General features: G+C 44.9%; 1 protein-coding gene and 1 long non-coding RNA gene across 2 annotated transcripts; one reads left to right on the forward strand and one right to left on the reverse strand.

Annotated features, from left to right (window-relative positions):
- The first annotated feature begins 17,851 nt into the window (after positions 1-17,851).
- Positions 17,852-19,495, forward strand: LOC124698659. The gene is made up of 4 exons (XR_007001037.1): positions 17,852-18,165; positions 18,244-18,361; positions 18,700-18,909; positions 19,373-19,495. It is a non-coding gene; the product is annotated as an uncharacterized LOC124698659 (long non-coding RNA).
- A 588-nt stretch (positions 19,496-20,083) lies between these two features.
- Positions 20,084-25,285, reverse strand: LOC124698660 (mitotic checkpoint protein BUB3.1-like). Its single transcript, XM_047231130.1, has 9 exons — positions 25,129-25,285; positions 24,881-25,011; positions 24,220-24,302; positions 22,781-23,047; positions 22,041-22,116; positions 20,838-20,918; positions 20,672-20,750; positions 20,491-20,591; positions 20,084-20,370 (listed from the first exon to the last, which is right to left on the reverse strand). Exons 1-9 carry the CDS (start codon positions 25,255-25,257, stop codon positions 20,286-20,288), a joined length of 1,032 nt encoding a protein of 343 aa, XP_047087086.1. The 5' UTR covers positions 25,258-25,285; the 3' UTR covers positions 20,084-20,285.
- Between the last annotated feature and the right edge of the window lie 254 nt (positions 25,286-25,539).

Here is a 25,539-nt window from a genome sequence, read left to right on the forward strand (position 1 = left end):
CGAAAAGCGAGGCGGGGAGTGGCGGGGCCGACCCGTCAGCGGCACAGTTAATTTTAACCTAACCGTCGCCTACCTCGCGACGGAAGTTATTCGCGCGCAGTGACACACGGCGGCATCTTTGCCTTAATGGCGACGGAGGGCAGGCGAGACGTCTCGTCGGTGCTGCGCAGCCTCCACGCGTCGCCGGCGTTCGCACGCCACCGCCCGTTCCCGCGCGATCTTCCCGCCTCTTCTCGCCTGTTCCCGCGCTTTCTTCCCGACGCCGGCGTCTATAAAAGGTCTCCCGGCTCAACGGTAGCCACCACACCCCGCCGGCAACAAACACAGCCCTCGTCGCTCCACCGCCGTCTCCTCCACCACCAGTAGCAATGGCGAACCGCCCCGGCGCTGGCCACTTCCCTCCACCGCCGTCCCCTCCACTTGCAGTCCCGGAAACGCAGGTCGACACCGACCCCTCAGCAGCGGCCCGGGAAGAGCGATGGCGTGCACACCGTCAGCAGCGGCGGGAGGCGATGCAGCAGCAGGCCCGCCAGCAGCGGGAGGCGGCGCAGGCGGCGGATCTGGCGGCGTTCTGCGCCCATGGCCCCGCTGCTGGCGAGGCCGCGGCGGCAGCAGCGTGGCAGGAGCAGCAGGACGCCACCGTTGCGGTGTCTGACGCCTCGACGAGACAGGAGGCGCGACGGTGCCGGTACCGGGCGGAGATGGAGCAGCGGTGGGCTGACGAGCGCCAGCGCCAGCGCGGTGAGCGGGAGGCGCTGTACCGTGAACGGCGGGAGTCGATAGAGCGCCGGCGGCGGGAGTCGATCGAGCGCCAGCAGCAGCTGGCAACGGAGGAGCGTCATCAGCGGGAGGCGGCGCTGAGGGCGTTATGGGGGAGGCGGGCGGACGAGTTGGCGGCGGAGGACGCCGTGTTGGCGGCGGTGATGATGGAGGCGCCAACAGATGTGGAGGAGGAGGCGCCAATGGAGGAGGAGGAGGCCGAGGCGGAGGAGACCGAGGTGGAGGACGACGATGACGACGAGTTCGAGTGGTCCGACGACGACGGGCCGCACCCGGACGAGACGGCCGATCAGCAACGCGCGCTCGTCGAGTCCTTCGAGTCGGAGAAGAAGCTCCAGGACGACGCCCGTGCCCGCGAAGAGGCGCAGATTCGTCGCGCCGTCGAGCTCTCCCTCCAGGCGGCCCAGCAGGGGAGGGCGGAGGAGGACGCGCGGCGGGAGCGGCACCGTCTGGCCACCGCCGAACGCAAGGAGAGGATGCGCGCGCAGCAGGAGCTGCAGCGTAGGGGAGGCGACGACGGGGCGGGGCCGTCGAACGCACCGCCGGGCGGTCAGTAGTCTAGGTTTAGATGAAATCTAGCCGTTTTCATTCAAACTTTGTAATATATAATCAAAATTGAATGAAAACCTTTATTTTCGTGCACCAATATTCATTTGGGGGCGGCGTTTGGGGGACGCGGCTGGGGAGCGACGTGCCCCAAAGGCGGCACGAACAAAACACGTCCCCCAAACGCTCAATCCGGCGCGGTTTGGGGGACGGTTTGGGGGACGCGACTGGAGATGCTCTAAAAACACTAAAGTGGTTCCTTATTCTGCCACTACATGTCGCGCTTCCCCGTCCGTCGTCCACATGGGCCAGGCCCAACCGAATATCTAAACGGGTTTCGCTCGACGAAGCGTTTCGCCCGCCTCTCCAGCGCCGCCAGCCTCCCCTTCCCCTGCCGCCTCTCTCTGTCGGCTAGCAGCTACACTTCCAGGCTCCAGCATCCCATGCCACAACCCCACCTCCATCGCCCGCCGAGAAACTCGTCGACGTTGGCGGGATCGACATGAAGACATCCACGAGCACCTCCCCGTCCTCCTCCCCTCCGCCAGACATATCCCCGGTGCAGTCGACTGTGACCGTCGGGCGGGGTTGTAGAGGAAGAGGTCTTGCGACTTGAGCTTGTAGTTGCTTACGGAGCGGCGGCATGTGGCGGTGCAGTGGTGCGACATGGTGGCGACTAGCGACCGGCGTGCATCGGGGCCGTAGCAGCAACCGGCGGCGGACAGGCCAGGACGGCTTGGGTTGGCGGCCGCATCTCGCGTGGCAGGGATGGTACTGTGGTGTCCCTATGATTGGGGATCACCTCAGTGATCGAATTGGAAGGGGAATTGGGAAATTTGGGGTGAGGGAAGCAGCCAGATTAGGTGAGAGGAGCAAATAGAGGGTGAGAATTCAATTTCATTTCCATACTCAACATGCCAGGTTCGGTACAGGGGACTCCCCTTTTACAGCAGCGAAGGATAACTTCAAGTGGGGCCTGCAGGTCCACCACTGCCAGCTCATTGAGCACCATCTTGGAGGTTACTCCTGATCCTCGTCCAGCTCGACCTGGACCTCGTTGTCCACCAGCGACGATCCCTTTGTAGTCGCAGGTGTGACACTTGCCTCCCCTTGAGGCGAAGCCTGGGCTTCTTCATCGTCCCATAGGGTAGCGTCAGGGTAGCGATGCTTCAGGACGTAGTAATCTTCCCAAGTAGCGCACTTGTCTGGAACATGTGCCCAGCGAATTAGCACTTGTGGCGTCGCTGCATTGCCTTTTTTCACCAAGCGACGCTGAAGAATGGACACTGGTACAGGAGTGGTGGCCACCAATTCCGGTGCTGACGGAAGAGTGCTGTAGACAGGAGAATAATTGGCAGTAAATGGTTTCAACTGAGAAACATGAAAAACCGGATGCACCTGGGCAGAAGCTGGCAGCTCCAGTTTGTAGGCGACAGCTCCAATCCGCTCGACGATCTGGTACGGTCCAAAGTATTTGTAGGAGAGCTTGGGGTATGGTCGATTGACCACAGACTGCTGTGCATACGGCTGTAACTTCAACAACACTTGCTCCCCAACTGAGAACTGCCGCTCTGTGCGATTCTTATCAGCATATGTCTTCATACGTTGTTGTGCACGCAAGAGCTGGGCACGAATCAACTCTGTCTGGGCTTGATATTCTAGAGCTGATTCCGCCACCGGAGAGGGGTCCGTGACTACCAGGTTAGGCATGGCACCAAAATTGGGCTCGACGCGGTACAATGCCTTGAAAGGGGTACAACCAAGCGCAGTGTGGAAACTGGAATTGTACCAGAATTCCGCCATTGCAATCCATTTCCTCCAATTTTTCGGATTATCCTGTACGGCACAACGCAGGTACTGCTCAAGACATTGATTGACGCGTTCGCTTTGACCGTCAGTCTGTGGGTGGTAGGCGGTACTGTAGTGTAGTTGGGTGCCCAAATCTTTCAGCAACTCCCTCCAGAAATGGCTCGTGAAGATCTTGTCACGATCCGAGATGATTGTGAGAGGAACGCCATGTAGACGAACAATCTGATCAATGAACAGCTTGGACACCGAGGCAGCAGTATATGGATGCTTGAGAGGTATGAAGTGAGCGTATTTCGTCAGGCGGTCCACCACAACGAGAATAGTATTTGCATTCTCCGACAAGGGTAAGCCCTCAATGAAATCCATGGTGATTTCTGCCCATGGCTTTGTCGGTGGGGAAAGAGGTTGTAGCAACCCAGCCGGCTTTGTGTGCGTGTGTTTAGCCTTCTGACATACCAAGCATTGCTTCACATAGTTTTCCACTGCCAATTTCAAACCAGTCCAGAAGTACAATTGTTTGATACGTTTGTATGTTGCTTGAATCCCTGAGTGGCCACCCACGGCACTATCATGCAGAGAGGCAATGATCTTGGTCTGTAACGCCAGGTTCTCTCCAATAAGGATTCTATCCTTGTAATAGATTAGTCCTTTGTGCAGGGCATATCCTTTGTCAGATGGTGAGTGTACTGCAAGCTCTTGCAAGATGGTTGCGGCGTTGACATCCGTAGCATAGGAGTTCAGAATTTCTTGAACCCAGTCTGGTTTGCAAGAAGAAATCGTTTGTGCCTCCAGAACTTGGCCCACCCGTGACAGAGAATCTGCTGCGCAATTATCCGTTCCTTTCTTGTACTTGATGGTGAATTGCAAACCCACAAGTTTAGACATAGCTTTGCGTTGCAAATCTGAAGTCAGTGGCTGATCACACAAGTTTGAAAGGCTTTTATGGTCTGTAAGTATAGTGAAAGGTCCAACTTGCAAATACTGCCGCCATTTATCAATTGCCATAATAATAGCCAAGAACTCCTTTTCATATACAGAAAGCTTGCGGTTCACGATTCCCAAGGCTTTGCTCATGTAGGCAATTGGATGGCCTCTTTGCATAAGAACAGCCCCTACGCCTGTATCACATGCATCTGTTTCAACTGTGAAGGGAAGGTTGAAATCGGGTAATGCTAAAACAGGGGTGCTGATCATTGCTGTCTTCAATTGATGGAAAGCTACTGTAGCTTCTTGTGTCCAATTAAAACCTTTCTTCGTTAAGAGCTGGGTCAGAGGTTTAGTGATGATGCTATAATTTTGCACAAATTTGCGGTAGTAACCTGTGAGACCCAGGAAGCCCCGAAGTTCAGTGATTGTCGTTGGTAATGGCCATTGTTCCATTGCCGCCGTCTTCTCTGGGTCAGTAGCTACACCCTGATCCGATATGATATGCCCCAAGTATTGTATGCTGGTTTGACCAACACTGCACTTGGATAACTTGGCATAAAATTGAGTTTCCCTTAACTTGTCCAGAACCATCTTAAGGTGTTGCAAGTGATCCTCCCAAGAAGGACTGTAGATAAGGATGTCATCTAGGAAGACAATGACAAACTTCCTCAAGAACGGAGCAAACACTTCGTTCATGATGCATTGGAATGTGGCTGGAGCATTTGTGAGACCAAACGGCATGACTCGAAACTGAAAATGACCGTGATGAGTTTTAAAGGCGGTCTTCTCTTCATCTGTTGGTCTCATCCGAATCTGATGATAACCGGCACGCAGGTCAAGCTTCGAGAAATATTTTGTGCCAGCAAGTTCATCCAATAACTCATCAACAACTGGGAGGGGAAATTTGTTTTTAATTGTGAGCTCATTTATGCGTCGATAATCTATACAAAATCTCCATGTCCCGTCCTTCTTCTTGACCAAGAGAATAGGAGAAGCAAAAGGACTCATGCTTGGTGTGATCAGGCCAGCAGCTAGCATCTCCTGAACTTGACGCTCGATCTCATCTTTGTGTAGTGGAGAATAACGATAGGGACGTGCATTAATAGGCTGAGCATTAGCTTCCAATGTTATAGCATGATCTAAGGCTCTTTGTGGTGGCAGTGTCTTGGGTTCAGAGAAAATATCAGAATAATCTGTTAAGATCGATTGCAGGTCCGGCGCTACTGTTACTGCAACATCAGAAGTCGCCACTGAATCCAAAACAGCCATAGCCCACACCTCGTTCCCTATCATCCATTTCTGAAGTTGCTCAGCTGATAATTCCGTCACAACACTTTGGGATTTGTCTAGTATTCCTTGCAATAGAATTTCCTTGCCAGCATGTTGGAATTCTAGAGTTTTCTGTGTCCACTCACAAGTCATTTTGCCACAACTTTTCAGCCAGTCCATTCCCAGTACCGCGTCATAAGCTCCCAGATCCAATATGCGCATATCTGTGTTGAAGGTATGACCTTGAGTCCACCATTGTAACCCTTTAACCTGTTCATCAGAAACAAGCATCTGTCCATTTGCAAGTTTAACAGGGACTGCTGGTGCAGGGGAAATGGAACAGCCAGCTCTCAGAGCAAAGGACTTGGTGACAAATGTACTAGTGCTGCCAGAGTCGACAAGAAGAATCATCACTTGATTGCCCACTAAGGCTCTGAGTTGAAGTGTCTCCGGAGAAGTTGTGCCGGCCAAAGCAGCCATGGAAATATGACAACACGCTGCAGTTTCCATTCCATTTGTGACTTCAGTTAATAACTCCAGTGCTAACACTGCCTCATCAGACAACACCTCGCCAAATTCACCAACTTCAATGGTCAGTAGCTGTCCTGAGCGCTTGCACTGATGCTCTTTAGAGTATTTATCACCACATTTGAAACATAGATTGTTAGCGCGGCGAAAATCGCGCAACTGACGTTCTCTGTTGAAATCATCAGCACCCTGTTTCTTAGGCCACTCTGAACGGTTGACCAGATTTGTTGTAGTTGCAACAACAGGTGGAGGATGTTTCGTTGGAGCAACAGGCCGAGCTCTTGGTCTCTGATGTTCAGCTTCTTCCTCCTGAATCCTGGCAAGTGAAGCAGCTCTAGTGATGCTGGTAGGAGCTTGCAATCGCACAGCACACCGAATGTCATCACGCAACCCAAAAACAAACTGAGTTACAAACCAACGAGCACTAAATGAATCATCGACTGAGATTAGATGGTACATGCACTCTTCAAATGCCCGGCGATATTCTGCAACTGTACCTACTTGTCTCAATTGCAATAACTTGGACATTTGGCCATCATATTCATCCTGTCCGAACTCCTCTACCACAGCTTGCGGAAAAGTATCCCAAGAGATCAACCGATTTCTGCGCTTGAATGATTGAAACCACAATGCAGCGTGCCCATCCAGATGTAAAGTAGCAGTGCTAACCCAATGGTGTTCCGGCACTTTGTACATATGGAAATATGTAAGGCACAGGTCAGTCCAAAGCAGGGGAGTTTCACCTGAAAAACGAGGAAAATCGTGGCGTCGGGGACGAACGATATAATCCCCGTGTTGGGCAGGCTCCTCTCCGTCCTTGGGCGAAGACGGCGCGGTGTGGAAGCCCGGCGCAGTGTGGAAACCCTGCGTGGTCGCCGGACCTCCAAGCAGCGGCGCGCCCTTGTTCGCCAAGCGCGCTGTAGCGGCGCCCTTGTCCGCGACAGGTATTTCCACGCGTGTGGTCGCAGACGGCCGGTCTGGATCGACGAGGCGGCGCTTGACGCTGTCCAGGTCTTCACCAAAATCTTCCAGCTGCTGACGAAGGCCGCGGATCTCGTCGGTGACCCCCTTCATGTCCGTGGCCATGGCGGTGAAACGCGACAGCATCTCGTCGATTGATTTCTGCATCCCGTCCATCTTCTCCAAAACGAAATTCGTCTGGGCCGATGGTTGGGCAGATCTAGCTGGCGCCGTCGCGGCTCTCCTCTGAATCCAACCTAACCCCGTTCAGGATTTCGCGCGGCGTCGCCGGAGCAACACCACACCTTTCACGGTGGATTTTACAGGTCGGATCTCGAGTATTTGGAGCGCGAACGGAGCGGAGACTAGCTCTGATACCAGATTGTGGTGTCCCTATGATTGGGGATCACCTCAGTGATCGAATTGGAAGGGGAATTGGGAAATTTGGGGTGAGGGAAGCAGCCAGATTAGGTGAGAGGAGCAAATAGAGGGTGAGAATTCAATTTCATTTCCATACTCAACATGCCGGGTTCGGTACGGGGGACTCCCCTTTTACGGCAGCGAAGGATAACTTCAAGTGGGGCCTGCAGGTCCACCACTGCCAGCTCATTGAGCACCATCTTGGAGGTTACTCCTGATCCTCGTCCAGCTCGACCTGGACCTCGTTGTCCACCAGCGACGATCCCTTTGTAGTCGCAGGTGTGACAGGTACGTCCTTTGGTTTTCTTCTCTTCCTGGTTCCTCTCCCAATTTCTCCCAATATCTCGTTTCCTTCGTCTCTCTTATTTTTCTTGCCAGAGCACGTTCTGCTCCGGAGGTGAGTTCCTTGCCGCAGGTGGAGCTCCGGCGGGCGAGCCACTGCAGCAGCGGCGAGCTCTTCTTCCCCGCCCCTCGACGCCCGATCTACAGCGCGCATGAAGGAGGCGACCCTGCGACCGGTGGACTTGCAGGTTCTCTCTAACCCTACCTCCCTCCCTCTTCCCCTCTCTCAAAGGAACTCTGCAGGGAGGAGAGCAGGTCGCCACTCGATCTGGTGTGGTACCTCGCCCCCCTCAAGGCTGAGGTAAAAGTGGAGGAACCCTAGAAAATCTCATCTTTGTTTCTGCAGATCCATTTGTATATTTTCCTACAAGGTGTTTGGTGAAAGTCCTTGCTGATTAAGATGATTGTATGAACTATTTAAGGAAAAGCTGATGTACCAGGTGGTGGCTTTCAGATTTGAAAGAGCGAGAAGCGTTGTAGCTAGGTTGTTTGGTGAAGATGAGGTGACTCTCACAATGCGTCTGTTGTGCTTGAGGTAAAATTAGTTCAGATCTTTTGCCTCTATATAGCTGTGCCTATTCTTTGGTGGCATTGGGTGATTCAATTTGTTGTATTAGTACAAGATTGATTCAATGTCCTACATACTGAAACTTCAAAAGTGAATAATCTTGCGTTGAAATATATGTCATTACTCTCTATTGCAACCACTTGTCCTGTTAAGTGAGTTTTGAATAGTTTTCCTTTTTTTATCATAGCTCTGAATAATAGTTTAGGCGGTTTTAGATTAGTTGTTGTTTCTATGGTTGATGCTGTCAATGATACTGCAGCAATTATAGATACTGCCCATGCCAATATTTGTTTGAAATTATATATACACTGAATGAATAGTTACCATTTTTAATTTTTTGTCTTTTTCATCTTGGGCCTTTTTGGCTGGAGGTTGTTTTTACCGGTCTTGGGCGTTGCTCGAAGTAGGCGACACGAACATACAACAAGTATTCGGTGCTCCTTTTCATGAAGTATCCTTTGTTTCTTTGGGTGTAAAAATTAAGTATCATATAGGCGCAAAATTTATAGGTAGAGTTGTGGCTGATCGAGACCTATTATGTATGTATTTGCACTATGCTCACTATTTGCAAAATATGTCCATGTTCTGTTGGTAGCTCTGGATCCCTCTATATATTGTTCGCCCTGTTCTATTGAGATCAAAACCGTCTGCTCATTCACTGAAAATCATGGATATACAAGTTGGGTTGTATCTTTTCCCTTGCCTGTGACCACTGGCCTCATCTTGCCAATGCCGCCATCCTTTCCCACTTGGTTGGGGAAAATGTCATGAGATTCATCGTGCTTGAGGTGGGTTTGGTTACACACATGTTGTGTGTTCATTTGACTTTTTTTAGCCTCGCTGATGTTGTGTTGTTCAGTGGTTGGTGAACATTTTATTATTGTGCAGTAAAAGCTATTACTCATGAAGTATTACTGTCGCTGTTCCTTTTCTTTATAGGTTATCTTTTCTTAATTGTCTTAGCACTACGTTATAATTTTCTGCTTATCGTCACTATTGTGGTGTGCTCATGTAATCTTGCATGCAGTCCCATTGCTCGAATATTTTTGGCTGAACTAGATATTTTAGCACTTCCCTATGATTAATAAGATCAACTCTGCCAACATAATGAAAATCTGTATATGACTATATTCTATATTTTTTAGAGGTGGAGATGGAAATGAAGTCGTTTTTACCAGTGCATGTGACAGGAGTAAGAGAAGAAAGAAGTTGGAAATGGTAAATCAACCCATACCGGCGAACTATATATGCATTATCATAGCTATGTATTAAATGTTACTTTTTGCAAATTCCTTGCAGGATAAGAACATATGTCTGCATCCCTGTCATTTCAGATTTAAACACTTCACTGGAAGGTAAGATGCATATTATCTTCAGTGCTGAGCTTGATCCAACTATTTTAGGTACATAAAAGAAATCTGAATATTTCTAATAACTTAGAAGGTCATTTCACTTTCAAACAAAACTATTGAATTTATGTGTGTCTAAAAAGATTCATTCTCAAGTGAGTCTTGCTATCGCCCTAGATGCATTCCTCATCATATTTTGGCCTATATGCTTCCTATTTTGAATCTTCCCTATGATGCGAAAAAACGTGAATAGAATCATGGATAAATGATATCAGTTGGAAGTAATATGAATATGTATTGTGGTGCTTGTGTGTTTATGCTCTTGGCCATGATATTTTTCTTGGAAATTAGTGACGATGTATCTCTAATTACACGAGTTGAATGAAATAAGATGTTAATGGATAGCTTCTGAATTCTTTATTCATTTGTATCTTCAAAGTAACAAATAAATGGATATAGGTGAATGATACGTCTCCAACGTATCTATAATTTCTGATGTTCCATGCTAGTTTTATGACAATACCTACATGTTTTGTTCACACTTTATATCGTTTTTATGCATTTTCCGGAACTAACCTATTAACGAGATGCCGAAGTGTCAGTTCCTGTTTTCTGCTGTTTTTGGTTTCAGAAATCCTACAAAGGAAATATTCTCGGAATTGGACGAAATCAACGCCCACGATCTTATATTTCACGGAAGCTTCCAGAGAGCCGAGAGAGGGACCGGAGGGGAGCCCGGGGGCCCCACCCCAGCGATACGTCTCCGACGTATCGATAATTTCTTATGTTCCATGCCACATTATTGATGATATCTACATGTTTTATGCACACTTTATGTCATATTCGTGCATTTTCCGGAACTAACCTATTAACAAGATGCCGAAGAGCCGATTCTTGTTTTCTGCTGTTTTTGGTTTCAGAAATCCTAGTAACGAAATATTCTCGGAATTGGACGAAATCAAAGCCCGGGGTCCTATTTTGCCACGAAGCTTCCGGAAGACCGAAGAGGAGTCGAAGTGGGGCCACGAGGCGCCGCCACCATAGGGCGGCGCGGCCCAGTGCCCCGGCCGCGCCGACCTATGGTGTGGGGCCCTCGTGTGGCCCCCACGTTGCCCTTCCGCCTACTTAAAGCCTCCGTCGCGAAAACCCCGGGACGAAGAACCACGATACGGAAAACCTTCCGGAGCCGCCGCCATCGCGAAGCCAAGATCCGGGGGACAGGAGTCTCCGTTCCGGCACGCCGCCGGGACGGGGAAGTCCCCCGGAAGGCTCCTCCATCGACACCACCGCCATCTTCATCAACGCTGCTGTCTCCCATGAGGAGGGAGTAGTTCTCCATCGAGGATCGGGGCTGTACCGGTAGCTATGTGGTTAATCTCTCTCCTATGTGCTTCAATACAATAATCTCATGAGCTGCCTTACATGATTGAGATTCATATGATGATGCTTGTAATCTAGATGTCATTATGCTAGTCAAGTGGTTTTTACTTATGTGATCTCCGGAGACTCCTTGTCCCACGTGTGTAAAGGTGACTAGTGTGTGCACCGTGTGGGTCTCTTAGGCTATATTTCACAGAATACTTATTCACTGTTACGAATGGCGTAGTGAAGTGCTTCTTTATATCTCTTTATGATTGCAATGTGTTTTGTATCACAATTCATCTATGTGCTACTCTAGTGATGTTATTAAAGTAGTCTATTCCTCCTGCATGGTGTAAAGGTGACTAGTGTGTGCACCGTGTGGTTCTTGTCGTAGGCTATGATCATGATCTCTTGTAGATTGAGAAGTTAACTATTACTGTGATGGTATTGATGTGATCTATTTGGTTATGTTGATCTTTCATGCACTCTAAGGTTATTTAAATATGAACATTGAATTGTGGAGCTTGTTAACTCCGGCATTGAGGGTTCGTGTAATCCTACGCAATGGTGTTCATCATCCAACAAGAGTGTAGAGTATGCATTTATCTATTCCGTTATGTGATCAATGTTGAGAGTGTCCACTAGTGAAAGTATGATCTCTAGGCCTTGTTCCTAAATATCGCTATCGCTGCTTGTTTACTGTTTTACTGCGTTACAACTCGCTGCGTTACTACTCGCTTGTTTACTCGTCCCGGGCAAAGCACTTTTACGGTGCCGTTGCCACTCGCTCATACTTATTTATACCACCTGTATTTCACTATCTCTTCGCCGAACTAGTGCACCTGTTAGGTGTGTTGGGGACACAAGAGACTTCTTGCTTTGTGGTTGCGGGGTTGCATGAGAGGGATATCTTTGACCTCTTCCTCCCCGAGTTCGATAAACCTTGGGTGATCCACTTAAGGGAAACTTGCTGCTGTTCTACAAACCTCTGCTCTTGGAGGCCCAACACTGTCTACAAGAATAGAAGCACCCGTAGACATCAAGCTATTTTCTAGCGCCGTTGCCGGGGAGGAAAGGTAAAAGGTACTCACACTCCGGATCTCGGCTACTAAGCTATTTTCGCCGTTGTAAGTACTCGAAGCTATTTCCTTTAGATCCTGCAACTACATCTTTTTGTTTCTTGTTTACACTAGTTGGCATAATGGACGACAATGAGCTTCTTATTCTATTTCCTGATTTAAGACATGGATGGTTTGATGCGAAAATTAAAAAACCTATGGAACCTTATTTGCATGCTGGTAGTAATATTAGTATGAACGCTTTGAACACCATTGTTGCTAATGATATGGAAAATTCTAAGCTTGGGGAAGCTGGCTTTGATGAGCATGATATTTTTAGTCCCCCAAGCATTGAGGAGAAAATTTACTTTGATGATACTTTGCCTCCTATTTATGATGATTATAATGATATTGGTCTTTTGGTGCCACCTACTATGGAGAGTAAAATTTTTTGTGATTATACTATGCCTCCTACACCTGATGAGAATAATAATGATAGCTACTTTGTTGAATTTGCTCCCACTATTACCAATAAAATTGATTATGCCTATGTGGAGAGTAATAATTTTATGCATGAGACTCATGATAAGAATGCTTTATGTGATAGTTATATTGTTGAGTTTGCTCATGATGCTACTGAAAGTTATTATTAGAGAGGAAAATATGGTTGTAGAAATTTTCATGTTACTAAAATGCCTCTCTATGTGCTGAAATTTTTGAAGCTACACTTGTTTTATCTTCCTATGCTTGTTACTTTGCTCTTCATGAACTTGTTTATTTACAAGATTCCTATGCATAGGAAGCATGTTAGACTTAAATGTGTTTTGAATTTGCCTCTTGATGCTCTCTTTTGCTTCAACTACTATTTCTTGCGAGTGCATCATCAAAACTGCTGAGCCCATCTTAACGGCTATAAAGAAAGAACTTCTTGGGAGATAACCCATGTGTTATTTTGCTACAGTACTTTGTTTTATATTTGTGTCTTGGAAGTTGTTTACTACTGTAGCAACCTCTCCTTATCTTAGTTTTGTGCTTTGTTGTGCCAAGTAAAGTCGTTGATAGCAAGGTTGATACTAGATTTGGATTACTGCGCAGAAACAGATTTCTTTGCTGTCACGAATCTGGGTCTAATTCTCTGTAGGTAACTCAGAAAATTATGCCAATTTACGTGAGTGATCCTCAGATATGTACGCAACTTTCATTCAATTTGAGCATTTTCATTTGAGCAAGTCTGGTGCCTCGATAAAATCCATATTTACGGACTGTTCTGTTTTGACAGATTCTGCCTTTTATTTCGCATTGCCTCTTTTGCTATGTTGGATGAATTTCTTTGCTTCATTAATGTCCAGTAGCTTTATGCAATGTCCAGAAGTGTTAAGAATGATTGTGTCACCTCTGAACATGTTAATTTTTATTGTGCACTAACCTTCTAATGAGTTGTTTCGAGTTTGGTGTGGAGGAAGTTTTCAAGGGTCAAGAGAGGAGGATGATATACTATGATCAAGAAGAGTGAAAGCTCTAAGCTTGGGGATGCCCCGGTGGTTCACACCTGCATATTTCAAGAAGACTCAAGCGTCTAAGCTTGGGGATGCCCAAGGCATCCCCTTCTTCATCGACAAATTTATCAGGTTCCTCCCTTGAAACTATATTTTTATTCGGTCACATCTTATGTACTTTACTTGGAGCGTCTGTGTGCTTTTATTTTTGTTTTTGTTTGAATAAATGCTTGTGTGGGAGAGAGACACGCTCCGCTGGTTCGTATGAACACATGTGTTCTTAGCTTTTAATTTTCATGGCGAAGGTTGAAACTGCTTCGTTAATTGTTATATGGTTGGAATCGGGAAAATGCTACATGTAGTAATTGGTAAAATGTCTTGGATAATGTGATACTTGGCAATTGTTGTGCTCATGTTTAAGCTCTTGCATCATATACTTTGCACCTATTAATGAAGAAATACATAGAGCTTGCTAAAATTTGGTTTGCATATTTGGTTTCTCTAAAGTCTAGATAATTTCTAGTATTGAGTTTTGAACAACAAGGAAGACGGTGTAGAGTCTTATAATGTTTACAATATGTCTTTTATGTGAGTTTTGCTGCACCGTTCATCCTTGTGTTTGTTTCAAATAACCTTGCTGGCCTAAACCATGTATCGAGAGGGAATACTTCTCATGCATCCAAAATCCTTGAGCCAACCACTATGCCATTTGTGTCCACCATACCTACCTACTACATGGTATTTCTCCGCCATTCCAAAGTAAATTGCTTGAGTGCTACCTTTAAAATTCCATCATTCGCCTTTACAATATATAGCTCATGGGACAAATAGCTTAAAAACTATTGTGGTATTGAATATGTACTTATGCACTTTATCTCTTATTAAGTTGCTTGTTGTGCGATAACCATGTTTCGGGGACGCCATCAACTATTCTTTGTTGAATATCATGTGAGTTGCTATGCATGTCCGTCTTGTCCGAAGTAAGAGAGATCTACCACCTTAATGGTTGGAGCATGCATATTGTTAGAGAAGAACATTGGGCCGCTAACTAAAGCCATGAATCATGGTGGAAGTTTCAGTTTTGGACATATATCCTCAATCTCATATGAGAACACTAATTGTTGCCACATGCTTATGCATTAAAGAGGAGTCCATTATCTGTTGTCCATGTTGTCCCGGTATGGATGTCTAAGTTGAGAATAATCAAAAGCGAGAAATCCAAAATGCGAGCTTTCTCCTTAGACCTTTGTACGGGCGGCATGGAGGTACCCCATTGTGACACTTGGTTAAAACATGTGTATTGCGATGATCCGGTAGTCCAAGCTAATTAGGACAAGGTGCGGGCACTATTAGTATACTATGCATGAGGCTTGCAACTTGTAAGATATAATTTACATAACTCATATGCTTTATTACTACCGTTGACAAAATTGTTTCATGTTTTCAAAATAAAAGCTCTAGCACAAATATAGCAATCGATGCTTTCCTCTTTGAAGGACCATTCTTTTTTACCTTTATGTTGAGTCAGTTCACCTATCTCTCTCCATCTCAAGAAGCAAACACTTGTGTGAACTGTGCATTGATTCCTACATACTTGCATATTGCACTTGTTATATTACTCTATGTTGACAATTATCCATGAGATATACATGTTACAAGTTGAAAGCAACCGCTGAAACTTAATCTTCCTTTGTGTTGCTTCAATACCTTTACTTTGATTTATTGCTTTATGAGTTAACTCTTATGCAAGACTTATTGATGCTTGTCTTGAAGTACTATTCATGAAAAGTCTTTGCTTTATGATTCACTTGTTTACTCATGTCATTACCATTGTTTTGATCGCTGCATTCATTACATATGTTTACAAATAGTATGATCAAGGTTATGATGGCATGTCACTTCAGAAATTATCTTTGTTATCGTTTTACCTCGCTCGGGACGAGCGAGAACTAAGCTTGGGGATGCCGATACGTCTCCGACGTATCGATAATTTCTTATGTTCCATGCCACATTATTGATGATATCTACATGTTTTATGCACACTTTATGTCATATTCGTGCATTTTCCGGAACTAACCTATTAACAAGATGCCGAAGAGCCGATTCTTTGTTTTCGCTGTTTTTGGTTTCGAAATCCTAGTAACGAAATATTCTCGGAATTGGACGAAATCAAAGCCCGGGGTCCTATTTTGCCACGAAGCTTCCGGAAGACCGAAGAGGAGTCGAAGTGGGGCCACGAGGCGCCGCCACCATAGGGCGGCGCGGCCCAGGCCCTGGCCGCGCCGACCTATGGTGTGGGGCCCTCGTGTGGCCCCCCACGTTGCCCTTCCGCCTACTTAAAGCCTCCGTCGCGAAAACCCCAGGACGAAGAACCATGATACGGAAAACCTTCCAGAGCCGCCGCCATCGCGAAGCCAAGATCTGGGGGACAGGAGTCTCTGTTCCGGCACTTCTCCAACGTATCTATTATTTCTGATGTTCCATGCTAGTTTTATGACAATACCTACATGTTTTGTTCACACTTTATATCGTTTTTATGCATTTTCCGGAACTAACCTATTAACAAGATGCCGAAGTGCCGGTTCTCGTTTTCTCGCTGTTTTTGGTTTCAGAAATCCTACAAAGGAAATATTCTCGGAATTGGACGAAATCAACGTCCACGATCTTATATTTCACGGAAGCTTCCGGAGAGCCGAGAGAGGGACCGGAGGGAGCCCCGGGGGCCCCACCCCACCCGGCGGCGCGGCCAGGGGGCGCCCCTATGGTCTGGCTCCACCAGGACTCCTCCGAGGCTACCCTTCCGCCTACTTAAAGCCTCCGTCGCGAAAACCCTAGAACAATAAGCCACGATACGAGAAAAGTTCCAGAGCCGCCGCCATCGCGAAGCCAAGATTTGGGGGACAGAAGTCTCTATTCTGGCACGCCGCCGGGATGGGGAATTTCCCCCGAAAGGCATCTCCATCGACTCCATCGCCATCTTCATCGCAATCGCTGTCTCCCATGATGAGGAGGGAGTAGTTCTCCCCCGAGGCTGAGGGCTCTACCGGTAGCTATGTGGTTCATCTCTCTCTCCCATGGTGTGATCTTTATGTGATCATGAGCTTTGTATCACTATTACTATGTGCTACTCTATTGATGTTATTAAAGTAGTCTATTCCTCCTCCATGATGTAATGTTGACAGTGTGTGCATCATGTAGTACTTGGCGTAGGTTATGATTGTAATCTCTTATGGATTATGGAGTTAACTATTACTATGATAGTATTGATGTGATCTATTCCCCCTTTCATAGCTTAAAGGTGACAGTGTATATGCTATGTTAGTACTCGGTCTAAATTGCAACGGTCTATTATGCACTCTAGAGGTTACTTAAATATGAATTCCGAATGTTGTGGAGCTTGTTTACTCCGGCTTGAGGGAGCTCTTGTAGCCCTACACAATGAATGGTGTTTGTTATCCAACAATAGAGTGTTTGAAGTAGCATAAGAGAAGAGAACTTATTTATTTATGTGATCATTGTTGAGAGTGTCCACTAGTGAAAGTATGATCCCGAGGCCTTGTTTCTAAGCATTGAAACTCCGTTTCTAACAAGTTCTGTTACATGTTTGCTTGCTGCCATTTTTATTTCAGATTGCAATTACTACTTACAATCATCCATATTACTTGTATTTCACTATCTCTTCGCCGAACTAGTGCACCTATACATCTGACAAGTGTATTAGGTGTGTTGGGGACAAAAGAGACTTCTTGTATCGTAATTACAGGGTTGCTTGAGAGGGATATCTTTGACCTCTACCTCCCTGAGTTCGATAAACCTTGGGTGATTCACTTAAGGGAAACTTGCTGCTGTTCTACAAACCTCTGCTCTTGGAGGCCCAACACTGTCTACAGGAACAGAAACGTGCGTAGACATCAGTGAATCCTGCAGTTTTTCCATTCACACAGTCCAGCATGCAAATAAAAGCAGTATGAATATGTTCAGTTAATTAATTTTCCATATATAAGTAGAACTACCACTTTGCAGTAATAATATTTTGAAACTTGAATATAGCTCTGTACAGATTTTCACTTTACGTGCTGGAAGCATTGAATTGTTCATCTAAACCTGAATTTATGCTGATACCAAAGGATCGATGATAGGCTCGCAGTCAATTTTCAAAATCACGGTACTGTTTGAAGGTTTAAAATGCAATGTACTCCACTCCTAACTGAAACTCTTGTTTAAGTTCACTGAAGGATGTTAGAACTCTTGTTTATGGATGGCTTTATGTGCATTACCCGAGTCATAATTTTGCAAAATTAGTTTTCTGAATTTGCCTGAACCCTACCAAGGGCTGAAGGATGTTAGAACTCTTGTTTAAGGATGGCTTTATGTACAGTACCTGAGTCATAATTTTGCAAAATTAGTTTTCTGAATTTGTCTCAACCCTGCCAATTTTGTAGCAACCCTGTTAAAGATAAATGCTATAGTCAGCTAACTTTTATCCATGCAATTTTTAATAAAGACAATCAAAAGAATAACCAGGGAAAAGATACTGAAAATGTTTGCATCATGTGGTAAATTTGTGTATTATTACCATGATCATGTTTTGGCGAATACTCCAGGTAGACTTTATACTCCTTTTCATGGAACTCATTTTCCCTGGAACTGATTTTCGTCTGGCTGCTGTTTTAGAACCATCTGTCTACCTGGTGGCTTCCTCAAAATGATATGGCCATTGCCGCACCAAATTATCCATGTGCATGTCTACGGTAAGATTTATGCTCCAGTATTATTTACTCTCTCTGCCAACATTATTCTTAACTTTCTTTTATTGCTTGGAATTTCAGTGATGTACATCCAGTTTAATCCTGTCAATGAGAAGTGGGTTGATGTGTTGTCCAAATTGCATGTCGATGATGAGTGGGCAGAGGAGTAACACATGATGAAAATTCCAATGGCTAACAGGTAATTGTGCCTTGCTCATTAATGTTTGATGATGTGACATTTTCTGATGTTCATATGACACAGTATTGAAATACAGTACATGTTTGCAATACTGCATATACTACATCAATACTTGGTATGCTATTGCCACAGAACTGACCTATGCATCTACTCAGTTCTGCAAGCAATGCAATCGGTTGAATTCCTTGGTTATTTGGTTGAATTGATATGCTATGCTATTTTCCCTCAAAAAAAAAAGAATTGGCTTGCTATGCTCTCCGTTGAGCACATAATTAACCTTGTACTGTATGTACTCCAGATGGAATCGTTGGAGAAACTGACTGCATTGTTTGATACAGAAGATACAAGCATCAGGGGCTGTGAAGCCCATGAGGCGTGAGCGGTTTGGGACGTCGACGGCAGCGATGACGCCCGGGCGGCCAGTGTGGCAGAGGAGGATACTGATGGGGATGCGGTGTGAGCTGCCGCGGTTCAGCGGGCTCATACTGTACGATGAGCAAGGCTGATGCCTCCATCCCGGCACTCTGGGCAGAAGAAACCATCTCCAGGTAGGCACGAAGAGTACTCAAACCATTGCCAGGCAGACACGAAGAGTACTCAAACCATCACCAGGCATATGCATACAATTTTAGGGTCGGAAAATAAGCTTAAAATGACATTGTTACATGTATGTTAGCATCTGATGACAACAAGCTCACATTATCAGGAATCTTTTAATTCAAAAAGTAAAATGTGTTACCTCTCTTAAGCATGAATTAAGAAGTAAAATGTTTTATCTCTATAAGCATGAATGTGACAGACAATCAGTCTTTGCCATCCACTTTATCTCTACGAGATCTTCAAATTAGACTCATATTATTATGATAAAATTGTGGCCGCCTTTGTACTAAACATATGTTGCAAAATAGGCCTAACTGCTTTGCAAAAAACATTGTGGTCGAACATAAATGCTGCCATGGTGTACTCGGTAGATGTCAGGTCACTTATCTTGTTTTTTCAGTGATGTTGCAGGGTTGTTTGGCTAGAGCCGGAAACGAACATTGCGGAGGTGAGCAGCAAAAAATTGTCGGCGCCCAGGAGCGGAGCTGTGTGCTGGAGATCAAGGGGACACTCGTGTGATGGGCAGCGATGAAGAAGATTGAGAAGCAACTCCTAGATGCTCCTGGGCAGCGAGGAAGAGGATCGAGCGAAGTTGTGCGTGCTGGAGATCCTGGCGACTAGGGATCGAGGGGACCAAGGGATTGAGGGTAGCGACGACCTGGGGAGGAGGAGAAGCAGCTCCCAGGTGTGGAAGCCATGAAGAGCACTGGCGACCTGGGGAGGGCGAGAAGCAGCGACAATGTGGGGAGTCCTTTTCAGTGCTCCCCCTGGGCGAGGGATCGTGGAGGCCTGGGCGCGAGGTGGAGTCACCGGCGGAGGTGGAGGGCGATCGAAATCTAAGAAGAGTGATTCTAAATCTAGGAAGATACCGATACTAAATCTAGGTGTGAGATTTACCGCGGAAGAGTAGCAAGAAAACCTAGAACTTTAAATCACGCAGATGTATAACAATGTTGTTTTGTTACTATGTTCGGTATTATCATGTTTTAGTATATTATGATATTCCTGATTTGTTTTAAATTTTTATAGTGAGTTCTAACTAATATGTGCTTTGAAAGATAAAATTTGAGAACCCATGGCAAAGCACGGGCATTTATACTAGTCAAAATATACAACGAACAGTAATATGACCACCTAAGCACTTTTTTCTAGACATTACATGCGAAATACAACTAAGAGAAGCGGTCAGATATGGATACTGACATTTCACGCCAAAATAAAAAAGAAGGGTTTCCGTCAACTAATGCAATTGACACTAAAAAGTAAAGTAGAGAAAGAAACGTCTCGCATGTATAATGCTTCTCTCCCAGGGAGTACTACTGGCCTACTGGGGTGCAGCCAATGCCTTGGGCTTAGGCTTGACCTCCACTTCATTCACCCCTCGGATAAATATTGAATCAGGCCCGTGCCTGCAAATTGCAGAGAGAACAAGCAAGTCAACTTCGCTCAATAAAATAATCCCTCATAAAAAACTTAAGTTCTTGCAAGTAAGTGGTGACAGAAAATATTCAGACAAGGTTCAGACTTACGGTTTATCTCCCTCTTCATAAGTGTAGCTTGATGCCACAGCCAGCAAATGTCCATCTTTACTGAATGACAGAGCAGCGATGCTTGTAGCGTACTTTGAGTACTGAAATCAAAGTTCAATATCATGAACACAAGGACCACTTTAGATATTCACATTTCCCAAGAAGCAAAGCTCTCAGTTACCTGATATAATCTTTTCTTGTTTGTGCCGTCCCATACATTTACAAATCCATCACACCCTCCAGTGGCAAATGTGCCATATCTGCAGACAATAGAAATACTATTAAGGAAAATTCATAAGAAATAAACCTATGAGAAATCAGAAGGGAAATTAAACACCAAAATTTACATTGGATGGAAGGCAATTGAATTGACCGGATAAACAGTATCCCTGCCAGACTCAGATTTTCGGTGACACTTGAAAGCATACCTGAAAGAAAATTAACCAGTGAGTAAAAGAATATTTTAAACTGGACACAGTTAGTGCCACCATGGCTCAGTGTAGGTTACACTGAAACATAAGCAGATTGTATCTTCGAGCTTAGCGACTTCAAAGGAAAAGAGTGAGCACTGCAGAGGGATTGACTATGCACAACTACAAGTCAGGTTATAGTGTGGGTTATATCATCTTCTGCCAGTTTTGCATTAGAATGGTAGGACATGAGTTTGCACACTTCAACAATGTGTGATCATATAAAAAGTCAAGATCACTATGTCACCTTTACCAACAAAATGCTCAATTTCCAAAAGTTAAAACAGTAAGCAAAACAATCCAGGTTGGAACCATGTAGTTTATGTTAGCACGAGAGATAACATGTTTGACCACCCTTTTCAGTATTCAGCATTTCTAATATAAAAGGGGTGCTTATCTTGCTTGGCTGCCCAAGTGTGTTGAACACACCGCCATCTACCCAGGTCATACCTGGTGGCTGGGACCTGTCTGCCTGACAACATCTCTTGTGACAGAATGCTAGAACTCCTAGGAAAATTCTGAAGACTAAAACGCAGCTAATGCTGCCGCAAACTGCTAGTTTAGGCAGAGGAAGAAACAAGTGCAGCAACCAGGCCTACTCAATCACAGTTTGGTTCATGGTGTAAGGAAGAAACTGAAAGAAAGCTTATTAGGAGGTAACACAAGGTTGAAAATGAGATATCTGTAGACAATAAATTTAAATGAAAGGAAGATATCAAGGGGAGTATCCAAAGTAAAGATCCAAAAAGTTGTTTCAAACACCATTTGAGATTGGAATGTAGCACAATACTACATGTTTAGCTACCCAAGTTCGTAATTTTTTTTCTTCCAGTATTGAATTTGTGGCCCAAACCGAAGTGGTTTCCACGGTATCACCTCGATATAGTTTGAACTATGACAAGTGAAAGGATGATAAAATATTAAACTATAATGAAATACATTCGCAAACAATGGAAGCTAAAGCAGTTCATTCATTACTTACTGCGTTATACTCCAAGAAATAATATTAGCAAGTGTGATGCATTAAGTAAATTACAAATACAAAAGCAGATTTGTGAACCTAAAATGTAGAAAACATACTTTTTAGATTGTGCAGACTCCGAAAGATCGAAGAACTCCATAGAAACTCGTCCTTCGACAGAACTTAGAGCATACCCTGAAGCAAGCAGGATTACAGAAGATTGACCAGGAAATAATATTTATATATTAATAAAAAATTAAAGGACGAGCATGGTCTAAATTTAGGCCGGCTGAAGCACAAATTCATCAGCAGTTGGTTCAAAATACAGTTGCTATTTTTTCTCAGGTGGCACTATCTGTATGCCACATAGTTCATTTATGTTATTTCGTGCATGTATAGAAAAATTGTAGTACTTGAAGCCTACTTTGTAATGTTAAAATTAATGTACCAGCGCCACATAGCAACAATTGTATACCATAGTATGCATAAGGATTTCTTTTTGTATAAGGTTAAACACTCAATATGAAGATTACCATCCTGTCTGCAGGAGCACATTCCACACAACTGAAATAAAAATATACAGAACAAAGACCTTATGTGTTCAGATTAATGATTTTTCTAATGTACCAACTGAAAAGAATATATTTCCTAGCGCACATAGAAGATCAGGCACAACAAGATATCTACACAAGGCAGCTTTCAAAAGAAAGCACCAGTATCATGGGTTATCAAAGGCAACTAAACTGATGTCCACATATTACAGCAATCTATGCAATGTTTCTGGTGATGGCTGAAAACAAATGACAACAGGAAACATGCAGCGATGTAGTGCACCTAGTAAAGAGTGAGAACAAGTTACCTGTTCCGTTGGGAAAACATCGAACACAGCGTGTTTGATATTTCAAAGATGAGTCCCTTTTTTGCTCAGGTTGAGACATATTGCGCAAATCATAAATATTGACATGCCTTCCTGCTGTTGCAACAACCAACCTATTTCCTACCAACGACATAGAATATACACGCTCTGGTTGAGCATATGTCCCAACCAGTGTACGCTCTGGTCCACTTACTCCTCTTGGATCCCAGCATTTGATTGTCTTATCCCAGCTGCCAGTGACCACTTGTCCTAAATGGATAAATATACACAGGACGATAGTCAGATTCTTATTCTGTTGAATCATGACACACTAGCCAGATAGTATATTTTTGGAAACTTTTTAAAACAAAGTTGGGCAGAACTAGCAAATGTTTGCACATTGTGAACAATATTTAGCAGTCTGAAAGAGACAAAGTCCAGTCTGTCTTGCACTCAGAATCAATGATATGTACCTGGAACAAGGTTCTAACCCTTTTTAAGTATCAAAGACTTAGCATAATTAGAACTTCAGTGGCCTGTCAATTTTCAAATACAAGAAGTTTGTTCACTTTGTAAAAAAATTACTTTTGTGAAACTCTGCTGTGAATGGTACAGACAGGTTTTGGCTACATCATACGGATGATGGGTTGGGAAGAATGAAGCATGGGTAGAGAAGGGCTAGAGATTAGCAAACCAGAACGCTAGAAGGACAAAGTTACTTTCTTCATTTCTAGAATTTGTTGAAGTTTCCCTTTTTATCACTGCTAACATTCTTCCCATACAATCATCCAAATGAACTAGTAGTGATAATCCACAGTGCACGCAGGCCACAACCATTTAAAGCAAAATATCACAAAACTATAGCATGCAGGCTTTTGTTAAAACTATCAAGGAACTGCAAGTTTAAGAATCAGTTTGATACGAATTGCAAAAGTACTTATGGCTTTATGAAACAGCTTATTATACGTGTAGGTTTGTGAGATTTACTCACCCTTAATCTTTCTTTTGTCAAGGGAGCATTTTTAGTTTAGGTTCCTTGTTTAATCTACTTTGGTAACTTGTAAGTCCAGAAGAGATTTATTTACCAACGTTGAATGCAGACAGATAAGAACTCTCATGTGAGTCACCCCAAAAGAGTAATGGTGCATCAATCTGCAGCATTGCCCTTGAATTAAGGCCAATGGATGTTACACTGGCATACTAAAATATATATGTGGATGGCAATTCAAAACGAACAAATACCTATGAATACTCCAACACAGAATAGAACAAACAATATGAGTACTGAGCCAAGTAACATGACTATCTAGCAGAAAGAAATCATAGGTATCATAAACAGTAGTATGAAATGGACATCTGCCCAAACTTGCACCCAGGTGGATAAGAGATTGGTAACAAGCCAAAATGCAAAAGCAGTTGAATACGAGTGTGTGAAGAGGTACCTGCAGCATACGAGTACTCGACGCAGCGAACTGGAGCATCATGATGGCCGAGAATATCCTCTTTTGATGAAGCAAATGCTAATCTGATGCAGGCATGTGAGCACATCCTTGTTAGTCTTACAGAATCTGGAGATAACTGGTAATTACATAAGGCAGGATGAACAAGAAGTAATTATGAATTTGCAAAGTTGAGTTTAGAAGCAACAGTGAGGTTTGTAATTTGGGTGTGCTGCTTGTTAGTCTTGCCTGCAGCACTCAACTTACAACAAAATATAAATCCAAATATAAATCGTGATGGCTAACATATCAACTTGACTCAGGTGCACCCTAATAATTTGCTGCTATGCGGTAATTCAAACATAGTAGTTTATAATTCACCGGGCATAGAACTTACTCATCTACTGTGGTACTATGTTGCAATTTGAGTATTATTACTAGTGGTGATTTGCAAAGTGCTAGTAACTAGAACAAACAGTGCGGTAGATCGATTTGGTCATTCAATGCAGCGAGTTCACTAAAAGTGGAAAAAAATGAAAGCTGATACTAGTATAAATTGATAAATCGAACCAATCACAATCGATTATACAAACGCTTCTGCGGATTCGACAAATCCAATGTAAACAAGTGTGCGGAATAGGGAGGATATACGAGAAACCCTGACCTCCGTACGGTGTGGTCGGCGCCAGCGCTAAACCCGGAGGAGTCGTCGTGGAAGCAGCAGTCGAGCACGGGCCCCGGGTGGGCGAACTCGCCCCTGAGCACGTTCGCCTCGGCGTCGTACAGCCGGACCGTCTGGATCAGAACGCAAGCGCCGAAACGAGGTCAGGTCAAGCAGATCGAGCGAGCTAGGGTTTATGGCGTGTTGAGGAAAGGAGGGGATAAGAAGAGAAGAGAAGAGAAGGGGGGTACCTTGTCCCATGAGGAGACGAGGAGGTGGTCGCTGTGGTTGGAGAAGCGGATGTTGGAGATGCCGTCGGAGGGTGGGTTGGCGAGCTCCCTGCCGCTGCCCATGGCTGTTGCGGCGGATGCGTCGGTCATGGTGTTGGAGATGGGGGAGGAAGAGGAAGAGGAATTGGTCCGCGGCGGAGGATTCGGGGAAGGGATTCGAAATTTGAATCCGCAGCGGGGGAGAGGCGACGACGACGGGGAGCCTGCGCAAGGTTTTAAAACGGGAAATTGGACTCGGCGAGCGGACGGGAACGGGGGCACGGGAGGAAAGAGGGAGAAGATACCATTGCCTCACAGGTCACAACGTGGACTACGCCATTCCGATGTGCCCGGCGTGGGCTGAGGCTAGGCGGCTAGCCATACTCTCCCTCC

This window comes from Lolium rigidum, chromosome 3 (assembly GCF_022539505.1).
Source record: "Lolium rigidum isolate FL_2022 chromosome 3, APGP_CSIRO_Lrig_0.1, whole genome shotgun sequence".
In the NCBI taxonomy this organism is placed as follows: Eukaryota; Viridiplantae; Streptophyta; class Magnoliopsida; order Poales; family Poaceae; genus Lolium; species Lolium rigidum.